This window comes from Periplaneta americana, chromosome 11, assembly GCF_040183065.1.
Source record: "Periplaneta americana isolate PAMFEO1 chromosome 11, P.americana_PAMFEO1_priV1, whole genome shotgun sequence".
Lineage (NCBI taxonomy): Eukaryota > Metazoa > Arthropoda > Insecta > Blattodea > Blattidae > Periplaneta > Periplaneta americana.
In genome coordinates, this window is record NC_091127.1 from 52,687,829 (window position 1) to 52,715,674 (window position 27,846).

At 34.3% G+C, this 27,846-nt stretch overlaps 1 protein-coding gene across 1 annotated transcript in view; it reads left to right on the plus strand.

The window, feature by feature from the left end:
• The window catches only part of LOC138708995 (myrosinase 1-like), a 32,763-nt gene that overhangs the window by 3,632 nt on the left and 1,285 nt on the right, over positions 1–27,846 (plus strand). Inside the window, exons 2-10 of the mRNA XM_069839422.1 lie at positions 5,616–5,749; positions 5,859–5,993; positions 9,423–9,545; positions 12,324–12,507; positions 16,221–16,315; positions 19,260–19,407; positions 22,167–22,315; positions 23,065–23,199; positions 24,817–24,923. Coding sequence (XP_069695523.1) covers positions 5,616–5,749; positions 5,859–5,993; positions 9,423–9,545; positions 12,324–12,507; positions 16,221–16,315; positions 19,260–19,407; positions 22,167–22,315; positions 23,065–23,199; positions 24,817–24,923 — 1,210 coding nt within the window. The remainder of the gene's footprint in view (positions 1–5,615; positions 5,750–5,858; positions 5,994–9,422; positions 9,546–12,323; positions 12,508–16,220; positions 16,316–19,259; positions 19,408–22,166; positions 22,316–23,064; positions 23,200–24,816; positions 24,924–27,846) is intronic.

Genomic DNA, 27,846 nt, shown 5'->3' on the forward strand with positions numbered 1-27,846 from the left:
CCTTGTTACCTTGTCATTCCACAGGAGTGTATTTAATTGTCTAATGGCCCGCTTTCCTTGAACAATCTTATTGTTGATATCTTCATCACTTTTGGCCTGACTGTTGAGGGTAATAGGCCTACCCAAATATTTGAATGACTCAGAATTTTCTATTTGTGTATCCCCAGTATCTAAATTTACCTTGCTGCGACTACCCACAACCATGTATTTTGTTTTCTTGAAATTAATTGATAGGCCTCCTTCCTTATAAGCCTCACTCAATTTACGAAACATATAACTGGAATCTTCTTCATCTGCCGCTATCAGCACTCAAATTAGCCTCGGAAATGAAAATATTTTATTTGAACTTCCAATGAACTTGGTTTGCAGCATTTCCTGCACAAGCCACTAGTATTATTTAGAAAGTCACTCTTTCAGCTTTCCCAGTAACGGGACTGCCTCATTGGACAAAGCATAACTAACACACAGAGAGTGAAAACAAAACTGAAATTAGATAGGAAACAAAAAGGGTAATTAAGAACAGGAAAGACAATAGCACACTATAATAGGCCTAAACATAGTAAGCAAACAGATTAGAATTTCAAACAAAAGTTCTTCCTTTTTAGGAAACAAAGTACAAATAGTATTTTAAAATGGCAAGTGATCCTCTGATAGCAGTAAGGGAAACAACACGAATGAAGTCGTTGTTCAGCTGGAACTTCTTGCAGAAACTTACAAAGAGGTGAGATATTGTGCCTCTAGCGCCGACCATTGGCCCAACTACTTGAATGGAGGTGAGGTGATATTTCTCCAAATAGAATGGAACTGTGGGCTCATAAATTCAGCTTTTTTTTTTTGTAATAGCGTTACATTTAAAGTGTTTTGCTGCAAGCCGGAATAGCGTGGTTCGATTCCCGATAGGTTCATGTATTTTCTTCTGAAGTAAGAGTGAACGTCATAGTCATAATATTGAGTTGCGCTCGCCAGCGTACCCTTCAAATATAAGCCGTTGTGGGGTTTGGTGAATGCTGCATTGCAGACAGCGTTGAGAAATATTCATAAATAGGAATTTCTTGGAAATGTAGACTGATATCTTCATCAAGGACATAATTATATTTTGAAAAAAAAAAAAGAAAAAGTAATGAAGATTATCATTTATGTAAGAAGCTGACCTTGACCAATTGGCTCACATAAATAAGATTTAGAGTTTTTATCAGTAAGAGAGGCTGATACTCTATCCTTTGCAAGTAAATAAACCAAAGTGCAATTGAGTTAGATGATAAAGAGTTTCATTCTGAAACACATTCTTCCGCACTGCTATCGTCTGTGTGATATAATAAAGTTGTTTTGTGAAACATTATTAACACCTAATGTTATCGGTCATAGTTGTTATATGTACCATGAAGACCCGAATACCGAAACTAATGAGGTGCAATATTTTGCGATTTTTTAATATTATACAAATGTAAACTCAATGTTTCTTATGGCCACCGGCGTAGCTCAGTCGGCTAAGGCGCTTGCCTGCCGATACAGAGTTGCGTTCGGGCGCGGGTTTGATTCCCGCTTGGACTGATTATCTGGTAGGGGTTTTTCCGAGGTTTTCCCCAAACATAAGGCAAATGTCAGGTAATTTATGGCCTCATCTCGCCACATATCATCTCGCTATCACCAATCCCATCGACGCTAAATAACCTCGTAGTTGATACAGCGTCGTTAAATAACCAAGTAAAATAAAAAAATTAATAAGATGTTTCTGACCTGAGTTCTGACATCATAATTCCAATATGTCGATCTTCATTTGTGTATTTTTTATTACGTTTGTATATTGGTTATTAAAAACATCAAGACTTACTAAAAAGAATTTACAGGTTTGATTCTGTGGTGTATAACGTTTCCCAGCTATGTACGGTATCGGTTCTCATCAGAGAAAGCAAGAAATAATGAAAGAGTAGGCTTATCTGTTCGGTTATCAAGGACTAGTTCACAATCCAGACCAAACAGGTGGGATGTTTTCTCCTTTCTTTGCCTTCTCTGTTTATGTAGTGGATTTGTAGTTGCAAGACATTGGATGCGACACGTTACCAGGATTGCCAGATTTTTTTGTCAGGAGTCAGTCTGGGTAACGCAGTTAGTATAACGCTGGCCTTTTGTGCTCAAGGTTGCGGGTTCGATCCCGGCCCAGGTCGATGGTATTTAAGTGTGCTTAATGCGACAACAATTAAATGCGACACGCTCTTGTCAGTACATTTACTGATATATAAAAGAACTCCTGCGGGACAAAATTCCGGCACACCGGCGACGCTGATATAACCTCGGCAATTGCGAGTGTCTTAAATAAACCATAATTTTTTTTCTCTTCTCAGGAATCCAGGACAGGTGATGATATTGCTTACCTTAACGTGACTACACATTTGGATTAATTCAATTTGTAATACAACTGAATTTATTCGTTTTATGTATTTCAACTAATTATATAGGGCCAAAACTTTTTTATTTTGTTATGATTTTTGCTATGTTTTCAAATTTCCCAAATTTCCTTTGAATTATTGTTGAAGTCTGAAAAATAATGGGATATTACAGCCTGATCTATACAAAAAAATGCATGATACAGTGTTTAAATCTTATCAGTAATAAATCAACTTCCAACGAGAATAAAGAATAAAGATACTATATAATACCTAGTACGTGATATGGTATTACCCCAGATCACATATAGATTGCTCATTCCTATGTTAAAATCGGTTGCACTTTGAAGAGAATAACCACCAGGATCGCCACCCGTCCGCCGTAAACGAACACGAGATGGCAGTACAGTCGCTAATGCAATTCAAATGGGAGTTGCGACGTGACTCCTTATGTAACAACTAGATGGCGGCATAGTAAACCTGACAAAAGTTGTTGCCGTCAAAGCCTATAACGCCGAGGAATCTGGGTATATGTGATCTAGGCTATTACGTTCTCATTTCAATACACCCCTATTGGATACACCAGACGGCGTTAATGACGACGTTAAACATATAGGTTGGACAGGGTCTTGAAAAAAATGAATAAGGAATTTAAAAAAAAAAATAATTTTACAGAAATGAGCAAAGAATTGTACTATTTTTCCAATCTTTCACATTTCGAGACAAATGTAACTCAATTCAGGACACACCATTAAAATCCAGAACAATCCTGGGAAACAGGACATCTGCACGTTACAGAACTACGGAAGGCCTAACCTTACATTATTTCTGCACTGTCAAACTTTTAATCATACTTAAATCTCGAATTATTATGTCAGAACCTACTACATTCCTATATTCTTGAAAATAAGTTTTCTTTATATTTCAAGTTATGGCGAACATAACGGGTTATCAAAGAATACAGGATCTCACTTTTTTGGATAGGACCTAAAAGCTCCTAATCCAGAATTAAGAAGATATCTGTTTTAGTGTTATTATTTTTAGTTATTTATTTATAAAGTAGAATAACTCTTGATTGTAATAATCAAGTTATGTATGTTTTTTTAATGTTCAAGCATATTTTAATTTAGAAAAGTTTCATCCCTTCAGTTATTAGGTCTAGCATTTAAGTTAAATATTTCAAGGTTTATACATTAGCAGATTGCTTTTAATGATATGCGCCAACTTTCCGGATTTTACCTTTTCATTGCACGAACTATTGGATTAGAGAAAAATGTAGATCATTGTGATGCTGCAAAATATTGATTTTAAAATTTTTATAGATAAAAATGTTTTCTGCATTCTTGATACAGAAATAGTTGTGTTCGGTAAACCGTATATCAATTTATATTAATCGGTTTTCACTAAACTACAGGACACATTCAATATCAACGAATTGGTTTAATAAAAAGTTATGTAGTCTATGTTAGATATATAATTATTCCATTATAAAAAATATTACATTTCCTTACATAGGATAAAGTAAAAAATGAAGTTGTCTGCAAAAATGTTAGCGTCAGAAAAATTAATGTTATTTGCATAGTATTTTACCTATTTACAATTGAAAATTTCATAAAAAAGACTTGAGACTAAGGAATATTTACCGTATTTTCTCGAATACCACGCGCCCTCGAATAAGCCGTGCACCCCATTTTTCAAAGGTCAAAAAACAAATAAACTTATAAATAAAAATTGAAATTGAAAAATAAATAAAACTTTCAACAAATGTATTCACTACAAATTAACAACAATTACACACACAAATGCAGTTCAATTAACAATAAGTTTGATCATGTTTCTTTGTATTTTTTTATAATTTTAAGTTGATCTCTGCAAGTAAAGGATCACAATCTCATACCTTTAGTGGTACTCATTTTCAGAATTGAGAATAAAAGACACAAACAATACACTTACCGCACTTAAACTTGATTCTGACACATATACTGCTAATCCAAACGCCATTTAACAATGTTAACAACTGAATACCTGCGCGGGAAGATAGTGGCATGCGCTACCAGCTTAGGAGTTCCGCAGGAGGAAAATCGGATGTTTCCAGCTTCATTTCTAATAAGCCATGCACGCTTGCTTTTTACTTGTATATTTCAGAAAAAAGTACGCGGAGTATTCGATAAAATACGGTATATGATTTTTTCCCGAGGCGCGATATTTCATGAAGGTCCAAGGCCGAATAACCGACTGCTTGCCCTTACTCCACATGCCTCAGCGAAGTGAACGATCATTCAACCAGAAGGGAGGTATCGTGTGGCAAGCACGAAGACCTCTCTCTCTCCCCCCTTCCAACCGTTACAGCTGGTTTTCGAAACTGGATTTCGCTACGTTTTGTCGTAACTTCACAAATTCATCACTGGCAGAAATATCATGAGAAAATTCCTTCCCATGAGGACGCGCCTAACGTCGTAGTCTAAAGCTGCGGTTTGTTTACAGCGGTCATTGCCGGGCCCACATCGCTTCCATTCCATACCTCTTCATAGAACATCTTGTTATTCATCATCTTTTACAGTATCCACCTCGCGACAATGGAATTCCTTGTCACAAAGTATTAGGGGCTGCAAAAAAATAAACATTTTTAAAAATAGCTTAAACAATAACCTTCTTAGCAATTCACTCTAGTTATACTGACTTAACGGTCACTGACTTTATGGCAACTTCTTTCTTTATACATGCATCCTGCTAGTGCTATATTTTCAAAATTGTCTCTCAATAATCTCTTCCTATTATTCAACATTATTTGAAATATATTAACATTTTATATAAGCCAATTTTAGTTTAATTCTGCTACACAGTTTGTATTTCACCGTTTAATTAATAGTTCATAGTATTTACGGTTTAATTCATAAGTAACTCTTGTATATACGTAAAATTGTTGTGTTCTTTCTAGCTTGTAAGTTCATTCATATGTGTGTATACTTTTTGCTAGGTGAGTGGAAGAGAAGGTCCTACGGTCTTAACTCTGCCAGCTAAAATAAATCATTATTATTATTACTATTATTATTATTACTATTATTATTACTATTATTATTATTACTATTATTATCATTATTATTATTATTATTATTATTATTATTATTATTATTATTATTATTATTATTATTATTATTATTTGTAGGCAGCCTATAATGGTAGGAAGTGTAAAATGCATACATATTAAGTACGAAAACTCGTTATTTCTAGGAAAAGGAGAGAGTATTTGGGACACTTTCACACACAACAATCCAGAGAAAATCAACCTCGGATCGAATGGAGACGTCGCTTGCAATTCATATTATATGTACAAAGAAGATGTACAGCTTCTGAAGGAATTAGGAGTAAGCATGAAGGATATTAATTATGCAATAAATACAATTTCATTTCGATGTAATAATTTAATAAGCTATAGTTATTCTAACATTCATAAAACGTTAACAATCTTTTCAGGTCGATATATATCGGTTCTCAATCTCATGGACCAGAATTCTCCCTACTGGGCATATCAACGAGATCAATCAAGCTGGCATCGACTACTACAACAAACTGATTGATGAACTGATTGCTAATGGAATTCAACCAATGGTTTGTGATTTCTTCAGTGTGTTATTATTATTATTATTATTATTATTATTATTATTATTATTATCATTATTATTAGTATTAGTATTATTATTATTAATTATTCGTATTATTAATTGTATTTTTTATTACTTACATTTATTATTAATTGTCCTTATTGAGTATAATTAGTTACCACTGCCACCGGGTATTTACCCATTTGCAGTGTGAATAAATACATACATGTAGCATCAGAGGAAAATGAGTATACTGTGTCTACATCAGATTTATTACGTAAAGATCATTTGAAATACAGTATAGGTGAATCTTATAAAGTCATAAAAATATAGACTCCAGAAAGTTTTAATTGAGAATTACTTTTCCTTTTCAAATTTATCAGTGGTCTTCAATGAAAAACACTTAACTATCGCCTTTTTTGTTTTGGTATACAGAAATAAAAGCTCTTGACGACGCATGTATACATTCGTAAACTCAATTTTTAGTGTAAAAAGAGCAACTTCCCTCTCCAACAATTTCTGAGTCGGGTATCAACTATTACTACTCAATTACAATATTAATGGATATGTCTATTTATTGGCAATCGAATCATGATTATAAATTTTACTTCATGAGTGAACATTAACTAGTTATTGCAATAAATTGTGTATTTAAATAAAACTATGTTAATATTTAGTTCTTATTGTGAAGTATTTACATTTTTTAACACTTTAGAGAGACCTGAATTAAAACAATAATTTTATTAAGCATGGCTTGTTTTTGTGTTTTAATAAGAGGAAACATATTTGTTATAATTATTTTTATTATGAATAATTCTTCAAAATATTTAGGTAAAGTGAAAATTTAAATATAAAATGAAGGGTTCAGAGCCATAGTGGGCCAAGCGCCATTTATTAAAAACGGAGAAAGCAAGGTTAAAGTTAAGTGAATACCATAGTTTAATGAAGATTGACATATAATTTAGTTTTAATGTGTATACTTTATATTACTTGCTATATGTTTCCATTGAATTATGGTAATAACTTCATTTTAACCCTTGTTTTCTGCGGTTTTATTAAATGGCGCTTGGCCCGCTATGGTTCTGAACCCTTCAAATATTATCATCATATCAGGGCATGAGATGGTCCCACTGTAACATTATTGATCTAACAATCTGAATCTTTGTCTGTCCACATTATTTTTTTCCTTCCATGTGTTATGTAGAGTAATACAGGGTGATCCGTTTGGGTATGAATAAAATAAAAACACCGTAAAACATTTACTACTGAACTTTATTTGTTGAAACTTTGTGCATATAACACTGAAAGATGGGAGATTCCTCAGAGCTCAACATAACCCCCATTGCTCAAACTGCACAACTCATAACTGTGATGCAATTCAGCCTATGTCCGTTGTAACATAAGAGATATGATTTGTTGAAAAGCTTGAGTGATTTTTACTCTCAGATCATCAATGTTCCTGGGTTTCTGTGATTAGGCAATGTCTTTAACAAAACCCTTCACGAAGAAGTCAGGAGGGTTTAGATCTGGGAAGTTTGGAGGCCAAGCCAAGAGATAGCGGCTTCTCGTACTGGGTTTCGCCTGCGACCTCTTGTATGTTTTTCTTTTTAACACAGAACCGATTTATATTAATGCTCGATAACACAACATTATGGAATCGTATTTAGGTACATTACGCACACCATACTCACGTCGAAATTTCCTTTGAACTCTTTTAACACTCTCAAATTTAGCATACCAAAGAACACATTGTGCTCGCTGTTGATTTGTAGTAGCCATTTTAATCATGTAAGATTTCATTTGTCCTTTCAGATTGTGCATTGTTGACTGTCATATATGGAAACTGCCATCTTTTAATCATAATATAACCAGCAAGAATTTTTTCCTACTACCATAACAGCATTATAGTAATAAATTAATAGTATTCATACCCAAACGGATCAGACTGTATATTTTTGGGAATTCAATAATCCTACATTCTTCCCAGATGTTCAAGTTATTTATTTCTGTCACCTAAAATCTAAATATAAAATAGCTTAACCAAAATATGTTTTCCAAAAAAAGGTGACAAAGTTGCGGAGAAATGTTAGTAATTTTAGTACAAGATGGCTATAATAAGTCCTCTTGTTTCAGTATACCAAACACAGATGTCTTTGCGCCAGTAGTACAAAGAAATCTCTTCCTTGTTTTTACTGTATGATTTTCGTAGTCTTATCAACGTCGGTACTATACAAAAACTTTGAATGATAAACAGTGAAACACACACGAATCAAAATACGTAACAAAAAAGAGTAAATTTGTTATATATGCACGTTCTTACACGGAAACTCAAAATTGTATATAGCCTAATGTTCTTTGTAGGGGGAAAGTCTCCGATGAAAATGTTAAAATTTCTACAAATTCAATTATTATAATTCTTCAGGAATTGGAATTTCTTTGTATTCGGTTAAACAATTGGATCCAAATTATTCAGCCTACCTACTATTGTGTGTCATTATCCCTTAATACCTCGGCTTGGTATCCAGTGATGTCTTCGTCTCTTTAGGTTCAAGATATTATTAGTATTGGTTATTGTTATTATTATTATTACCAGTATTGTATTTCATTTGTATTGTATTCATCTGTTTTTACATTTTATGTTAAATATTATTTTATATCTCCTGTAATTCAGTATAGTTTTGTCTATTGCAACAAACTGTTGCTCATGACATTAATAAACGATTGATTGATTGATTGATTGATTGATTGATTGATTGATTGATTGATTGATTGATTGATTGATTGATTGATTGATTGATTGATTGATTGATTGATTGATTGATACTTTCTATGGGCTGTGGGGTTGTCACGAGGTTACTAGCACTGAATTACAATGATGAATTTCGCAATTATTAATTTATAAAATAACTGATATGGATATCAGAACGCTTTATCATATCATTGGTAATCGATTATGATTATAAAAGTGACGATGGTAATTCAAGACGATTCTCAAATCACTATACCGGATATTCTTAAAAGTGTGTTTTCGTTATTTTCATTTTTTACACGAAGTATAAAGAGAAAGTAGCTACTTTCACGATGCAAAAAGTAGATTTTAAGGTTCTGACGGTTACAAACTTTTTTCAGCGTTCATGATCCCAATGCTTGAATTGGAAAATGTGTCGAATCAGAATGGTTTTTCCTATCACTAGATTGAACGGCATACAATGTAAATATTTTGGTAAATGGCAAGAGGTATTTAATCATACAAAAGAAGAACTGTAACATTTTACCGCCCGAATGTTATGCATGCGCATAATATTTGAAATTTATATTATCCTGTTTTATTCTTGGTTGTCATGTTATACAGTATTTTCAAATATTATCTTAGTCGCATGTTCCTCGCCGAATTTTCTGTAAGTCTATTACTTAACTTCTACATTTACGATTTCAGGTCACAATGTATCACTGGGATTTACCACAACCGCTTCAAAACTTGGGAGGATGGACTAATCCTCTTATTGCAAATTATTTCGAAGATTATGCTCACGTTTTGTTTACCAACTTTGGAGACAGGGTAAGATTTTGATATTAGTTCTTCTGTTAATATGTAGAAATAACTTAATTTTAGTTACTTTTTATCGAAGAACTCTCGAAGATGTCGAGGAAGTTAATTTGGAAATGGAAATGGAGAGTTATAAAGTTTACAGTAATCGTGTTCTTGAAACATACTTAAAAATGTACATGTTATTAGTCTTTATTCTCGAGTATAAAACTTACAAACAAAGACGGTCAGTTACACAGTTGTCATTCAATACAGCATGCCATGCCCAGAATCACTTTCGGAGTCGTAATAGGCCATCAGATGTACAGTGTCTGACTTATGTCGTTCAGGTTTTTTCCGGAGTTTTTCCTCAACAAAAATGAGCAAATGGTGGGTAACTTTCGGTGCTGGACCCCGGACTCATTTCACCTGCATTATCACCTTCATCTCGTTCAGACGCTAAATAACCTAAGATGTTGATAAAGGGTCGTAAAATAACCTACTTAAAAAAAACTTTGATTCTACCGTTGGTAACCATTGACGGTTCGAATCTCTGGCGCTCGTCACAGCAAAAATGAAAGATTGTGAGAGAAGAATAAAATATAAGATGTTCCAACAAGTAAACTACGTCGACATCTTCCAACTCCATATGGGTTCTTATCGATCTCGTATGTCTTATGGTCTATCACATTCTGAATCCAAACTTTTTGTTCGTCTACTTAGGTTTTGACGTTATCATTGTAATGTCATTGGACGTAACATATTTATATATTGAAATAAATTCATTAATTTTGTTAAAATTCCGCGCTGTCTGTTTTTTAAAGATACGTTGCTTATTCCGAATGAAACAAAATAAATTAATTAATTTGAAGGATTAGATATAAATTTCGTATTAAGAAAACGATGTTATAGGAACTATAAGAAGAGAAAATTACTGGACAAAACATTATCCAAGACTCGAATAAACGTTTGAAAGGAGAAAGAAAATAAATAATTAACATAACAGATTGACAGCATGGGTTTAACATAAAATTATCATACGAAGACTAAAATTTGTAACATTCACGGAATGAATTCAGCGATAGGAAACCGTTAACTTCGGTCCACAATGTGGGAGGATGTTTGCCCTCACGGGCCCACGAAAGGTTTAGTAAAATGTTTTATGACATTCTACAATGGGGCTATAATCACTTCTATTTGTTGGACTATATGTAGTGGATTTATATATGACTGAGGTGTAACAGTTTCCTTTTTACGTCTTACGCCACTGAAAGTTCTACACAATCGTTTACCAGAAAGTCTGTGGCTTTTTTGTTTGCATTTTTTTCCGTCTCAAGAGCAGGCATTTCACTGCAAACCCAACATTCTCCAATATTTCCTATTTTTTGCCTTCCTCTTAGTCTCCGCATATGATCCATATATTTTAATGTAATCTATCATCTGATATTTTCTTCTGCCACGAAACTAACACATTCCCGTGAAAGAGAGTATCAGTGCGTAGTAATTCGGAAGACTTCCGCTATAATTCAACTCGTCTCAGGTCGTATATCATACTATTTCATATTTGAATCGTTCGTTGTTGAAAGGAACTAAGTCCACATTTTTGTCAATTTCATTTTTTTTATCGATTTGTAATGTAGAAAGCAAGCTTCATCTGTTGGTGTTGGAACGAACTTATTACTCATATTCCTTGTGCTTTATTTGAAGTGGCCAATCTTGTCATTCGGTGTTGAAAGGAACTAACTCCTGTAGATACCTAGTGCTTTTCAACACGAAATGACGAAGATTCCAGGTTGGCGGCCCTGTGCTAACGGTGTATTCTGCCTCCAATATTTCGCGGGTTTTATGAGTCTAGTTGTTGATTACTAGTTGTTTGTCGCATTAAATGTTCAGATTTGATTATTCTGTACTTGATAACAGTATCAGATAATGGAAGACGGAATACACGGGAAATTGTAATCTTATTAGCCTTACAGAAAATCTATCCTGAAGGACGAGTTCCAATCAAAACAAGCAAACTAGGAGATGTGAGGAAAGTTTATCGTTATGTTACTACATCAGGAGATAGCAAAGATTTCTATGATGAAATATTGCAATGGCCAACGGAACAAAAAGAAAACCTACTTTATTGAAAACAGTAATTTATTTGTACTGTTGTTCTGTATTTACCCAAGAATAATATTGGTTAATTCAATCAAATAGCATGGATATTTTAAAAACGTTGTTTTGTTTTCTGAGTTATTCTCATTACAAAGGTGTATGACTACTGTAAACATTCTTTGTATTTTGTGAAAATAATGTATGTTATACTGCACCATACAAGTAACATCATTTCATGGTTGATTTTTTCTTAAGACTTGCATTACAGGTGATTTAATAAATTCCCAATTTGTTCTTACAGGCCAAAATGTGTTTACATTTTTATAAATAGAGCATTTCCATGTTGAAAGGAACTAAGTCCAATGACGTGTTTCCTAGATTAGAAAGATTCTAATGACTGTGTGAATATTTTTATGAGTCTAAACTAATTCTGTATGCCTATATTTTATGTGCACAATATATTTTGGGTTAATCTTCGATAGATTACTCACAAAAACAGTTTTTTTTCGATTATCTCGAAACTTTAAAAAGTGGACTTGGTTCCTTTCAACAATAACCAATTCATTTGTACCCCTATTTCATATTTGTAACATTTCCTCTAAGTATAGGCTTACTATGTGTCTAAAACTTTACAGGGAGCTCTTCCAAAAACATATATTTGTAAAATCTAAAATTACAGTTATTTCCCAATAAATAACTTTCGTTGCTTAGGTGAAATGGTGGAACACAATCAACGAGCCGACGTCCATAATACTTGGCTACAGCGGACCTTTGAACATGGCGCCCAAAGTGTTGACCCATGGCCACGGAGCATATCTCGTGATGCACAGCATCTTACTGGCACACGCCCGCGCTTACCGCCTCTACGACAAGAAGTTTCGAGAATCCCAGCAAGGTTAGTACAGGGACATCATTTTATTTTTACTTCAATTTTTATTGTACCTGAGTTTTTGAATGTACTTCACTCCCACCCCTTCTACTAAGGAAGTTCCAACTCCACACAGAACCAAGACCGCAGATAGTAAGCAGTACTGAGTTACTGAGTATAGTACGTTCCAGAAATATGTTCGCGTTTTCCAGTGACGAAAGAGCTTTCAATATTGAATCATATTTTCGCACAGGTACTGTCCGTTTGCCTACGTCGCATCCCGATCCCCCCCACCCTGCTTCTGCTCGCCCCTCTGTAAAAGCTGGGCTGTCTTAGCTCTTTTCTGAAAACATTAATTTCTCTTAGGAATTGGAAGTTTACGTAATATTATACAACTGTTTAATTTAACTTAAATAAAAGGGCCTCGTTAAGTAATTAACTGTCACGTGATTTCCTCCCTTTCTACAATCCTGCGGCATAACCACTTGGACGGACAGTAGATAGCATGTCTGAGTAATTTTATATTTTCGGGTCGGCCAGAAGTGAAGATTGAATTTACAGTGCGTAGAGTAGGTACAGAATTATTTCAACATGAGTTACTAGTACGAAGGACGAAACTGGCAATTGGAATTAGATACAATAGTCTATAGTGCGATAATATGCACAAAAGAACTGAAGCCTGTATCGAAATGAACGGCCACCATTTTCAAAATTGTGTTTAAATATTCATATTATGATTATTTTTCAATTTAACTTCTTTCTCTATATTGTACGCTAATGTGCTGTAGACAGTATAATATACACTGCATAATGAATACGTTCGCATGGATAACTCACTTCGTGAGTAAAAACACTTATTCTTAATACAGTACTGTACTTTGATTAAAGAAAAACCTAATGAAAATTATCAAACTCAAAATCGCAATATTTCCTTGTTTACGTAAATGGATGAACTACTTTTCTTCCTTCCTATACCTAGTAGAGTGATTTGTGTTTTACGCCAGTATCATCGAACTCCAGTCTTGGAGGGGGGAGCAAGCGGTTTTTCCTGTTCTCTAAAGGTATAGACAGGTTAATATTAAAAATGTTAGTAAAAATAAAATGATGTCTCTGTATATCTAGCACTGTTACTTTACTAATTCTTTTCGTTGGAAACTGTTTCCGTAACAGTAAATGAACTGAAAATATTTGTATTTCGTACCGGTTGTTGCTTTGTTTTTGCCTCCTTTTTCTCTTTCTCATTCACTGAAACACATTAGCCTTAAATATTAACGTGAAATGTATTACTACAGTAACCTCATTACACTTATCTTTTAAATAAATTGTCTGTTGCTTGTTATTCTAAATGGGGTAAAACTGCTATCTTCATAATTGTTTTGTCTCCGTCAGTATGCAGTTCTTCACTCTTTTCCTTAACAGAGACTTATAAATTTGTTTCATTCATTCATTGTTTACTACTCAAGGGTAGATATTTCACTGCAAACCCAGCAATCTCCAATCTTTCCTACTTTCTGTCTTCCTCTTAGTCTCCGCCTACGATCCATACTGTATATCTTAATGTTCTCTATTATCTAATATTTTCTTCTGCCCCAAACTTTTTTCCAATCACCATTCCTTCCAGTACATTCTTCAGTAGGCAATTTCTTCTTAGCCAGTGACCCAGTTAATATTTTTTTCTCTTCCTGATCTGATCAGTTTTAGCATTATTCTTTCTTCACTCTCTCTCTCCAACACAGCTTCATTTCTTATTCTGTTTGTCCATTTCACACTCTCCATTCTTCTCCATATCCACATTTCAAACGCTTCTAGTCGCTTCTCTTCACTTCTAAATGAGAGACGGTTTTTTTTTTACGTTAAACCCGCTTTTGCAGATCTCATTCATTGGCCTAAACATCGTAGTATTCTATTAAGTGAACGAATTAGAGCCCTTATATAAAATTGTTTTTCCCAAAGTTAGGACAATTTTTTGTGGGGTTGAAAAATCACCATCTGGAGTAGTTGAGGAGAAAAGGGAAAATGGGATTCGATAATGGACAAGAAGACCAGTAGTTAGATGAAAAGAGTGGATGAAAATAGCGTTGTCGACGTAAAATTATTAGTCATGATAATATTAAATAAATATATTATAGGCTACATATAAATATAATATTAAATATAACATTATTATTATTATTATTATTATTATTATTATTATTATTATTATTATTTCACAGGGTACGAGAAGAAGGTAGAGTACCGGTGTGGAAGTAGAAATATGCTTAGGAAGTTTGTCTTGAGGGTTAATTATGGAGAAGGACAGGACAGTTGTTGGAAGGTGGGACGAAAGGTATCCGTGCAATATTCAGCTATCGACTCTCAGACAGAATGTATTTACTAGCGAAGGCCGACCACCAAAGTGTGGCGCTCTTGTTGTCGTCGACCCTCAATCGGAATTTAATTAATTTGTGATTGTCAACCATAGAAAGGGCGGAACTCCTATTACCGATCATCACAAGGAATGTACTCGTGGTCACTCGCGATGGCCCGACCACAGAGTGGGAGACATGGGAGTCAAAGTAATGTCTCAGGCAGTTGATAAGTTAGAAATAGGATTAATAGAGTGGGAAATATAGGAGAAGTGTCTGGGTATATTCCCGAAAGGCTGAAGTAAACCAGGGTCTTGGTCAGAATTTTGCTGTCCATTCGCCCATTGATGTGATTCATGAAATTTTAAGAATATTTTATCTAGTGCCAGTGACATTTATAATATCGAGTCTCTTCTTCGCAATAACATACTAACGCAAAGGCTGATTGGGATTTCTAGGTCTCTGATCGGGTCAAAAGCCCTGATAGAACTGATATTTAACCCTTGCAGTGAATTTCGGTGGAGTCCGGAGGGCCTAATTAGTCAAATCCACTCTCCTCACCTCCACGCTGGGGCCCCCTGGGATTTTTTAAGATGCGAAAGAGAGAGTGATGTGCGGAAAGCAAAGGGGAGGCTACCGCATTTACCTTTCCCAAGAAAAACTACAAACATGACATGATCAGTCTTTCCATGGTAAAAGATACTTACTTACTTACAAATGGCTTTTAAGGAACCCGAAGGTTCATTGCCGCCCTCACATAAGCCCGCCATCGGTCCCTATCCTGTGCAAGATTAATCCAGTCTCTATCATCATACCCCACCTCCCTCAAATCCATTTTAATATTATCCTCCCATCTACGTCTCGGCCTCCCTAAAGGTCTTTTTCCCTCCGGTCTCCCAACTAACACTCTATATGCATTTCTGGATTCGCCCATACGTGCTACATGCCCTGGCCATCTCAAACGTCTGGATTTAATGTTCCTAATTATGTCAGGTGAAGAATACAATGCGTGCAGTTCTGTGTTATGTAACTTTCTCCATTCTCCTGTAACTTCATCCCGCTTGGCCCCAAATATTTTCCTAAGCACCTTATTCTCAAACACCCTTAACCCATGGTAAAAGATTCCGGACATAAACTATCCTCCGTTCGGATGTCTGGGAGAGGGATGCTGGGGAAGGACACATAATGAAGCAATCCAACAGACAGTTTAAATTGTTTCAAATTCCTGTTAAATTTTTTCCAACTGATCAACTGTAACTTCCTTCCTTCCTTCCTTCCTTCCTTCCTTCCTTCCTTCCTTCCTTCCTTCCTTCCTTCTTACGACGTACATTAAATGTAACTCCAGTTTAAATTGTTTCAATTCTAACATTGCGGTTTGTTTCTTTTCCTATGCAGGCAAAGTCTCTATTGTAGTATTCACCTCGTGGTTTGTACCCAAGACAGAATCTGCTGAAGATAAAGCAGCTACTGACAGAGCGAGGCAGATCTGTGTAAGTTTTAAATAAGTATTTTCGTAGGAACTGTAAAAACATGCATGATATATTTTGTCATATCCACTGTTATGCTGATGAAAGATCAATATTGCCGTCATCGACGAAACTAAATATAGTATATGAATCATACAAAACTAAAATTCAATAAAATTGACACTTAAATAAAATGCAGTAATTAAATTTCTTAAACTTTACATAATGATACGTAATATTTACTATGTCGTAATTGTCTTATTTTCTGGTTTATACAACCGCTATCCAAACATTTGACTTCAAGTAACATTGATGTTTTGATGAAAATTGAGTTAGATAATTGAGTCCTCTAGAATCATAACTCACAATATCCAATCCAAAAACTTGTTCTTTGGCAATTAATCAAAAACTTACATCTCACTAATTACTATTTGGCAGTAATCATTTTAAGGATGACATCTATTACAATTATAAGTGTTAATGGCTGTTTTTAAGTAAAATCTTTTGCTTTATGTAAGTTTATGAATTATTAAAAATACAGTAAGTAATTTTTTTGGATATTGCGAGTTATGATTCTAGAGGACTCAATTCATTATAGTAACAGTAGTGTTTTATTAACGATGCAGTTAACTGCAGATAGGTTATTCAGCATCGAAATTCAGCGTGGGTGAGAAATAGCCAACGAATTTTTTCTGCAGTTTTCAATAATGAACAGTCTACTACACAAGTCTTCTATCTTTATTTATTTCCCAGAGTAAGCTTTCACAATGATTTTATTTACCCTTAAAATCTATTACTCTTGGCTGTGTTTGAAACTGAGGATCTTGTTTAAACGGCCAATACAGCGACCGAAAGACCATTGGGGAAGTAGAGGAATTGAAGACGTTGTGTATGATGTAATGTAAAATTTAGTTCGTAAGAAGGTATAATAGTACATTATGCACCGAGCCTATAATGATAGTAATTAAGACGCGAGTATGTTTGTTTATGAAACGAGCGCAAGCGAGTTTCATAATTTTCATACGAGCGTCTTAATTACCATTATAGGCAAGTTTCATACGACTTTTTATGCTCGACCATATTTCTAACTTGAAATTATCAGAAGTATTCATTTTATTCGTATCTAACTGAAGAGTAGAAGTGACCTTGTGCATCGCTCGTAAATTGTGAGATGTGCGCAGACGCGAAAGTATTTATTTTTTTCGAGGAACAATAATGTCATTGACCTTGTTATAATCTACAGAATAACATGAACTAATTTTGATATAACCTGGAAATTGATTTAGAATTGAAAAACGAGATGACAAATTGAATTTATTTGAATATTATTTACAATTAACGCTAATTATTATAGTAACAGAACATAACCTCTGCGACAGTATTGAATTTCCAGCCTCCGTGACGTTTCCCTCGTTATCTTTCGATTGCATATCCGAGAATAATCGAAAACCTGAACTTTAATGAATAGGTGTACTTTAATGACATGCATTAAAGGACTGCTACCAGGTATACAATTACTACATTTCGGCATGGTCGAGCATAAAAATTTATAAATAATTTCCCTCCAAATAAGTAGGGTTAGGGCTGAAATTTTAAAATTACATGTTTTTTAAAGAGTCATTTTCAAATATTTGTCATATACTCACACAGTTAGCATGTGCTATTGTGTCAAATTTTAACTTCACAGGTCAAACTGGCTTTTATTTATTAATGGTTTTATTTTCTGCATCGTCCATGTATAATGCTTCTTGCTTGCAATTTGTATTCTTTGCACTGAAATTTGGTCAGTAGTTACTACAAACTTAGACAAATTAAGAATTGCTCTGTTTTTTTTTTTGTGTGATTAATATCTTTATAGACTTTTTTTTTACTTTTAAATTTTTTATTTTTGCAATTTTAACATGTAAGAAATTCACAAATATGTAGTTCACACTAAAGCCCACAGAAAATTCAAGTATCCACATATATATATAAGCATATGACTAAATTTGTGACTTAAGGAGCATTTTATACACATGAAAATATAAAAAACTGGAAAGCGAGAAAATAGCATGCAAACATAACACTATGTATTGACTGCACTATATGTTACCCCGCATTTGGCTTTAAAAATAGTGACGGAACAAAATTGATGTATTTTATGAAAGAAAAAACATTGGAGTATTTTTGAGCTTGAAAGTAAAAAATTGATAATTTTGACGAAAATATAGATATTTCAGCCCCAAATTCGCCTTAAGATATATGAACACTAACATGAAACTGAACATTAACGAGTATATTCACACAATATAGGAATACTAAAAATTTTAGATTTGACAGTACACTTGGCCCATAACTCATAACTTACTCATCGGTATACAAATCACATCGGAAAAGGGACTTGCAATTTCGTGCAACTTCTCTTCTGTACAGTTTTTGTTTTGTCTAAAACAAATAAGCTTTCCCTTTGTTTTATTTAGTTATGTAGTTCCTTATGGTTCTTTTGTACTAGCGATATTAGGAAATTTCTTGTAAAATATTCTCGTTAGTATTTTCCAAATAACTCTTATCAGAAGGATAATATCACAGTCTAGTATATACAGTCACGAAACTTGAGTTGTGAGGGTGCTAGGAACAATAGACTGTGCAGGTAATATTTCGCATTGTCTGTAATGAGGCGATATTAGCGATCCTAGTGGTTAGCAATTATCTATGGATGCATATTTACTATGTATTGAGCTTCGTGAATGTATATACTAGACTGTGATAATACATAATCAACTAATTATCATTAACCCCTGATCACATATATATGTATTTTCGTCTAATCTGTCCCTCCTTTCAACGCACAGACTTACATCACTTCCAATCTGTATATTTGTGTTTCGCTGTACCGCTTGTTACCGCGCTGCTTGCAGATTGTTTCGTAGCTATGTGTATATAGGCCTATCTTTTTTATCACTAACTGTTGTTTCCTGTCTTGTTTCAGATTGATTGGATTCTGCATCCGATATACAGCTCCACTGGCGACTACCCTCCCTTGTTAAAGAAATGGTTCGCTGAAAAGAGCAAGTCAAACGGTTACTTCAGGTCTTGTCTTCCACGCTTCACTGAGGAGGAAGTGGAATTCGTGAGAGGTGTGAATATCGAATCTCTTAACTTATTAAGGTGCATATTGAAGAGAGAGTGAAATAAACTTTCAAAAGAAAGGTCTTAACGTTAAATTCTTGTATTAATATAGGCCTATCCTTCATGCAGACAGTCTCAGACTTACAAAACACTCTTTTTTAAGTTTATTTATAAACTTTAACATGTGGTCATATCGCGTGTTAGGATCTTTGGGTATATAAGTAGACCATTTTTATTATTGTTGAGTTCCTGTTTCTATTGCCTGCTCGAACGCATCCGATAGCTGCTTATAAAGCCTGCTCATTCGATGGTCAAACATGAATAGGGAAAAACTGCTGCTATATGGCAGCTCCTAATGGCCCTTGAAGTCGCTTGTGGATATAGATCCTATGTTTTATATTTATATTACGCGATTAAAACATTACTTTTTTTCGCGACTCTAATAGCTTTGATAATCCATTGTATTATTTGCTCTTGAAACAAGAGAAAATACGAGACCTATAATTTATAATATGAAAGCCAATGAGTTGATCAGTTAAAAAAGCCCCTATGTGACAATTAAAACAGTTTTCATATTAAAATTGCAAATTTACTGTTAGTAGGACATTTTATAGACCTTGCAAGGTTAATTAATTATTTTTGTTCTTAAAAAATCTCAGGAGACCATGATTTGTTCATACGCTACCAGTTTCGGTGATTTACAAAAAAATATATGGACTTCTCAGGTAGGGACTTTTGCAACTAGGCAATTCAATAAAAAAAATGAACGAGTGCCCCAGAAACTTACAGCTTCAGTACTTTTTTTTTATTGGGTTATTTTACCACGCTGTATCAACATCTAGGGCTTCAGTACTTTCCGAGAAAGAGGTTTTTCCGAACAAAAAAAAAAAACGGACAACTTTTTCTGTGTGGAACTTCCCTACATTACTAAGTAGAGGTTTCACTTATTTATCCACAAGAATTTCTGACACAAGTTTCTGATGATTATTATTCGTAACATACTTCAATATATTACACTGGCACAAAGTGGGTAGAAAATGTTTTTTCATAGTTTGAAGGAGGCATATAGATGAGCTGGCTGGTACTGCACCTACCGTTCGAATTTGGAAATACGCTGTTTCAATGAAAGCATTCTTATAATAGCATTATGAGCAGGCAGTACAAGCAGCCAGCGGATGCGTGGATGCATTCGAGTAGGCGGTTTTTTTAGTAGGTTATTTTACGACGCTTTATCAACATATTAGGTTATTTAGCATCTGAATGAGATGAAGGTGATAATGCCGGTGAAATGAGTCCGACATGCAGAACCGATAGTTACCCAGCATTTGCTCATATTGGGCTGAGGGAAAATCTCGGAAAAAAAAAACTCAACCGGGTAACTTGCACCGACCGGGACTCGAACCAGATTTCGCGGCCAGACGCGCTAACCGTTACTCCACAGGTGTGGACTAGAGCAGGTGGTCGATGTAACACTCGTTTCATGTGAATTCGAATCCCCGTATTTTTTTACCAACGAAAGGTTTAATTAATTGCGGCAAAAGTTAGCTCCCCTAAAAATGCGTATTTATTTTTTTATTTGTTATATTGACAATAATTAAATACGTATCATAACCAAGACACATAGTTCTGTGAGAAAAATTACTGTTAAAAATTACTTTTAGAGTTATCTTCTCTCAGAACATCAATAGGCTTGTTCCAGCACGGTTCGGAATCAATTCTGAACTGCCTGCTCATACGCAATAGCTCAATGTGCGTTCCAAAAAGACTAGAACTGATTCCGAACCGATATTGAACTCCCAGTTCCTTGTTCCAACGTGCTTCAGAACTCGTTCGGAACGTGTGAAATTGGTTCTCGATTAAGAATGGGAATTCTGAACTGTTGACGCATGCGCAGATGGTTTAATCTGAAGGTTAAAATGCTTCGAGACTAGACAGGTTAAAATAAAAAAATATATATTCGATCGTGAGTGATTTGGAAGTGATAGTGATATATTTATGACGAATTAAGTTCGGAAGATGAAAATAATTTTAATATGAGAAGAAACTCCGAAGGCCGTGAAGGAACAGTTCAAGAAACATTCCAACAACGTAAAATCCCGAACTAGTTCTGACACATGCGTCGAAAGAAGTTCGGTATTAGTTAGGAACGCGTTCTGAATTGCTTGCTAGAACAAACCTAATATAATTTTATTTCCAGGTATGTAGGCCTACGTACAGTAGTGGCAAAAAAAACCCGAACCGACCCTTGCAACTGATTTCAGAGCCTTGTTCACTCAGAGCACGATAGACTGGTAACTAAGACTTTCGTGGTTCGAATCCTGCCTTGGAAGGAAACTTTTTTTTGTTCCTTATTCAAATTTATTCCCAATACTTTTCGATTGCAGCGATATTTACTATTTAATTAACTTATTATTCCCAGAACATGAATTTTACCAGCAATCGAAAAGTATTGGGAATAAATTTGAATAGGGAACAAAACAAAGTTTCCTTCCCAGGCAGGATTCGAACTACGAAAGTCTTAGTTACCAGTATATCGTGCTCTGGAGTGAACAAGGCTCTGAATTCAGCTACAAGGGTCGGTCCGGTTTTTTTGCCACTACTGTACATTGTTAGTTTTAATCATGAAACCTGATTACAGTTTACCAGCAGTTGCCACTCGTTATAAAAGGGAGCGGACATGTGAGAGGCTTGTAGCTAGCGGCGTTTGTAAAGATATATCCTATATTTACAGATCAAATCTTAACATAGCACTTAAATGTTCTTCAAGGTACGTGGGATTACTTGGGACTGAACTACTACACCACATTTTTAATTTCCGCTGGCTTACACGGTCACGGCGTCCATATAGAAGATGCTGATCTAGAAGTTAGCCACGATCCGAGTTGGAAAACTGCAGGGACATCTAAATGGATAAAAGTAAGCGTTTTAAAATACAGTCAATGTAAGAGTATCGTCATTCTTGAATTAGCCTATGCCTCCTGTACAGGCACTGGTTTGTGAGACCCAGAAAGAAGATTAAACAAGATTTCTCTACTTTACAATTTTATGTGTGAAAGAGTTATATAAATACTGTAAAAATTTAAGGAAGAGCCTTAATTATTAGTAAATCATAGATTAAATATATTTCAGATTTTATTCTTTTTCTTCAGTGGAACAAGTAGTGCTTGCTAGCCATCTTACGTTGTAGTAAATTTGTAATTCATCTCTCAATGTTTGCTTGCTTGAAAGATACTTTTAGTAGCCTTATTATCAGTAAAGCAGTTTCCCGTTACTTGGCCTGTAAAATATTAATCCAACAATTTCTGCTACTTTAAAAGATGTTATCAAGCAAACTTATGACACTTCATCAGTTGAAAGAATCCATCACGCAACAGTTATTCTAATACACGTCCTTAAGAGTTACTGTTTACAGTTTGAAGAAACACTGTTAGTTTTACCAGATGTAGGAGAGGACAGAAACATAACATTTACAATTAATGCATTTTTTAAATAAATCCCATTTTTTGAGTACAGACATACATTTTTTCTTTTCGAATTAACGAAAATAAAATTATTTTTAAATTATCTCTTATTTTTTAAGAACTCAACACATCTGTAATTTTTGAACATGGAAGATAATTACCTAATAGTGCGAGTCTACATTTATTACGGTTTTCTTTTCGCAGGACACACCTTGGGGGTTCCGTGAAGTTTTAAAATGGGTTGCTAAGAGATACGAAAACCCTCCAATTATTATAACAGAAAATGGTTATCCAGACAACGGAGATCTCGCCGATGTTAACCGAATAAACTTCTTGATAGTAAGTACTGTTGAACTTGTTGGTTTGCAAGCTCTTATAAATGTATTTGTTTCTAAGCTAAACATTTTAAAGTGTTACCGATCTTGGGGAAAATATTTTCAAAGCATCAGAGATGCTGCAGAGTGTGAAAAAATTTTATTTAAGATATAAACTGTGTAAATACTATACTCTATGCTGTACTCGTTTCAATGAAGTCATCCAATGATGAGATCCTAGTTAATATAAAATGTATTTACAAGAATACACAGGTACTTTTAATATTGAAAATTAATATCTTCTTGTTTTGATATCTCAAGATATTATCTGTTGTATTTATAAATCATAACATAAAATTTTGTTCCTCATGCACTGATTTGTCACTGTTACAAAATATAAAAGAAATATTTACACTATTCCTGAGATAATTGCACATAAAGTTTGAAAACATTACAGAAGAAACTTGCAATAAAGAGTTTATATTAATAAAGTCTTATTCAAGCGTTCAATCAAAATCCGTTTTTAAATGGCGATCCTGCAATATTCATATAGGCTATTATTTTCTTTTCGAATCAAATGTTAGATATAACGGCATACAATTTTAAACGTTTTCAAAGTCGTGGTATCCTTAATTGGGAGTTTTTGTTATTTTATGTTCCTTAATAAAACTACATACAGTGGTTTGATAGCATTACATTTGATAACAATTTTATGAATTTTGTGATATCTTGTACGCCACTAGTTATGATTTTGTGCAATATATGTAACCAATCAGAGATGAGTTTGTTCAAAATTTTGAAGAAATATAGACCTTCTCGCCACATTAAACGTAAGTAAATGATGCAAATAACATAATCCCAAATCAACACCGTGAAAATTTCTGCGATAGTAGCGGACAGAGACAGCATTTTTGTCAGTTTCAAATTTAAAGAAAGGATTGCTATTCTTAAACTAGAGAATATGCGTAAAGATCGTCCTTGATGGTCTAGCGGTTACTTCACCCCTCGATCAGAGGATCACGAGTTCAAACCGGCCGAGAAGTCTCTCTCATGGACAGAATAACATTGAGGCTTTTTTTCGGGCAATGAATGTAATCTTACAAAACACCAAACTTAAAAAATCGACATTGCTTATGAAATGACCTGATATGTTGTCCAAAAGGTAGTTAATAGTTCGTATTTGGCCAATATTACAATATTAAACTTGTGGATTTATTTTGTATTGTGTTAATTTAATTTACAATTATTTTTAGGGGACCATCTCCTCTCCGTGTGTGTTCAATTTAACAACTTTCAAAGCCACCGGCGTAGCTCAATCGGCTAAGGCGCTTGCCTGTCGATCCGGAGTTGCATTCGGGCGCGGGTTCGATCCCAGCTTGAGCTGATTACCTGGTTGGGTTTTTTCCGAGGTTTTCCCCAACCATAAAGCGAATGTCAGGTAACCTATGGCGAATCCTCGGTCTCATCTCGCTGTCACCAATCTCATCGACGCTAAATAACATAGTAGTTGATACAGCGTCGATAAAGTAAAAAAATTCCAATTAAATTAAAGAATTTCACATTATAACTTTATAGTAAAATGACAAGTAAATTATTGAGAGGTACTAATGTCACAAAAGTTATTTTTATTGTTATTTTTCAGAGTCATATGACTGAAGTGCTGAGAGCAGTTAATACAGACGGTTCCCATGTGTTTGGTTACATAGTTTGGAGCCTTCTCGATAACTTCGAATGGCCCTGTGGATACTCGTAAGTTCTGTAATACGTATACAAATTTTGTTAATTAGTAATTCAGCGAAGGAAAATCTCTGAGGTCCTAGCCTCTACGCTTGATTCCTTAATAAATATGAATACCAACTTATTTTATAGACATACACGATATCTGAAAGGAAATGTCCCATTTTTTAGGAACAAGAATGCTAAAGACAACCGAAATACTTAATAGTATATCTGCTCCATACCCATCTTATCCACTAAAGAGCTCGGATGCTTTACGTCAAGAATAATACTTCTTGATTTTCAGCTCTCTCTTTTCTGAGGACAAAAAATTATGAACCAACGCTACACATTCAGATGTACCGAAACTCACTTGTAGTATGATCAGAATAATGCAAATTTACCGCATAAAACAACATAGGACAAACATAATAAAGAGGAAATCAGTCCGTATAAGAAGACCAAAAATATTCAACCGGGATTTGAACATGCTCTGCATATTTTATATCTAAAAATGTTTCGCTTTTCATCATATATTTAGTCAGAGATATTTGTATACTGAGTACCTACTTCAGAAGTAAAAATACGAAGTAACGTGTAAAGCTGCATAGCTGAACACTGAAGTGTTGAGTGCAAAGCGATCGAAGTGAGTGTTTTTGCAGCATAAATTAATTTGTTTTGACTTTAATTGTGATAAATGAACTGATGAGAATTTCCTGCAGTGCCATAGTTGAAAAACGGGATGCAGTTGATAAAAACACCGAACTCTGTAATTATCTCTCTGCTTATACACCATTTGGAACTTTATTTTAGCGATTTAGAAGCATGTGTTAAGCTTCAAGTTGCAATGTTTACTCGTCAGGACACAGGATCAGTCTGCAGAGCTAGGCTTTAATTAATCTTGAAAATCAAAATATGTTGTATAATACTGTTTGTTACTTGTATGAACTATGCACACTGTTATCTGAGCGATTACAGTTTTGGCTTTCCACATTCCGGAGATCGAGGTGAAATCCCAGCAACTCCCACTCGATTATTTGAGTGATTTTCGCGAGGTGCATACATTCCTCTGCCAAAATTTCATTTATTTTACTCTAAATTTGTCTTCGTCGTCATCGCATAATCATCAGCATGATCATTATCACCAGAGACCGGAAGTTTAGGCATTATGAATCATTAAAATAGGCAGGCAAAAAGGAATCATAAATAGCTAAAATAGTCAGGCAAAAAGGCATTATAAATAGCTAAAATACGCAATAAAAGGCAATTACAAAAACCTTGCACTAGACCCACAACCTTGCACTTTCCACAAAGGGATTTCGGCAGCAAGAAAAGCTTTACATAAATCGAATACAAATTGATATTTTCGACTCGATGTTGCAATTACTGTTGGAAGCAAAGAAATCTTCTTCCCAGTAGCCTTGGAAAGTACATGTTTGTGTTTGGTTGTACTGATATGTTGCGATATGAAATATTTAGCTAGCTCCAACGTCGCAATGAAAACTGAAAGAAAAATAACGTTAGATCCGCACTCATTGTTGCCTTGTCAAATAAACACAAGCGATAATTAAAACGCTTACCGTTATATATTTTTTCACGGCAGCACTCATTGTTGCAAAGAGAATATGAACTGACTGAAAGACAATAATATACATTCGTTGAAGTCACTTTCATTGTAGCGGTTATAGAAATAAATTAAAATATACCTGTAGGCAATTTTTAATAATAAATTAATAAATAATATATAAATAATCAAATAAAGGCAAAAAGCATTTATTTTGTAAATTAGGCATTTATATTAAAAAAGGCAGAAAAGGGCAACATAAAACTGTGACATTTCAATTACAAAGGTATAATTCGTACAGATTTACTTTCAAAATGAAGATTTTAACACATTTAAAAAGGCATTCTGCCAAAATTCCGGTCTCTGATTATCACCATCATCATCATCGTCATCATCATCACTACCACCATCACAGACATGACCCTGATTCAACAATAACAAAATAGTTTTACATGAATTACCTTCAAATCATCCCTGTGCTCACGAGTATGTAGCGAATCAGAAGCATTCGAAATGTAGCATATTTGTTATTCCGGTAGTTATTGACTCTCATTGTTTATTTTAGATAATTTAATTCTTGTATGAATAGGGATGTGGGCTAAGTGGCACATATTTGAAACTCAGAAAATGAATATTTTTGTTAATACGTTTTCACTTATGTAGTAAAAAACATACAATTTAGTGTACTATAACAATTACTGTTTTTAACTGTCCCAGTAACACTTTAGTATTTTGTGGATTGAAATCAGCTAGATACAATTTTGTTCAATAAGAAAAGGCAAAAGTGTACAATACATTCCTCGTAAATAATTAAAAAATATATCGATGATGCCGAACAGCAACTTCGTATGCGTCAAGAAAATGAAGAAAATCAATGTCTGTTTTGAATAGGTCACTTCGAAGTTAGTATTTTTTTCTCACTTTCCAAAAAACATTTTGATTTAGTATTTTTCTATGCTTTCCTCAGACATTTTATCTATGAAACCTTAAAATTACAGCGCGATTGATTGACTATCATAGGAGCTACGACATAATGTTTAACGGTGCGGCAAATAGCGTCCTCGTCTACAGCTACTCTCCACTGATCGTCCCGAAAAAAAAAAAAAAAATTGGAGATAGAAATATGAAATCTTGATAGATTTGAAGTATAAAAAATTTGCCGCTTACCAATTTTTAGGGTGTCATGCCTATTTTGAACAGGTCACTTCGAAGTTAGTATTTTTTCTCACTTTTCAAAATATATTTTGATTTCGAATTTTTTTCTATGCTTTCCTTAGACATTTATCTATGAATCCTAAAAATTACAGCATGATTGATTGACTATCATAGGAGCTACGACATGGTGTTTAACAGTGCGGTAAATAGCGTCCTCGTCTACAGCTACTCTCCACT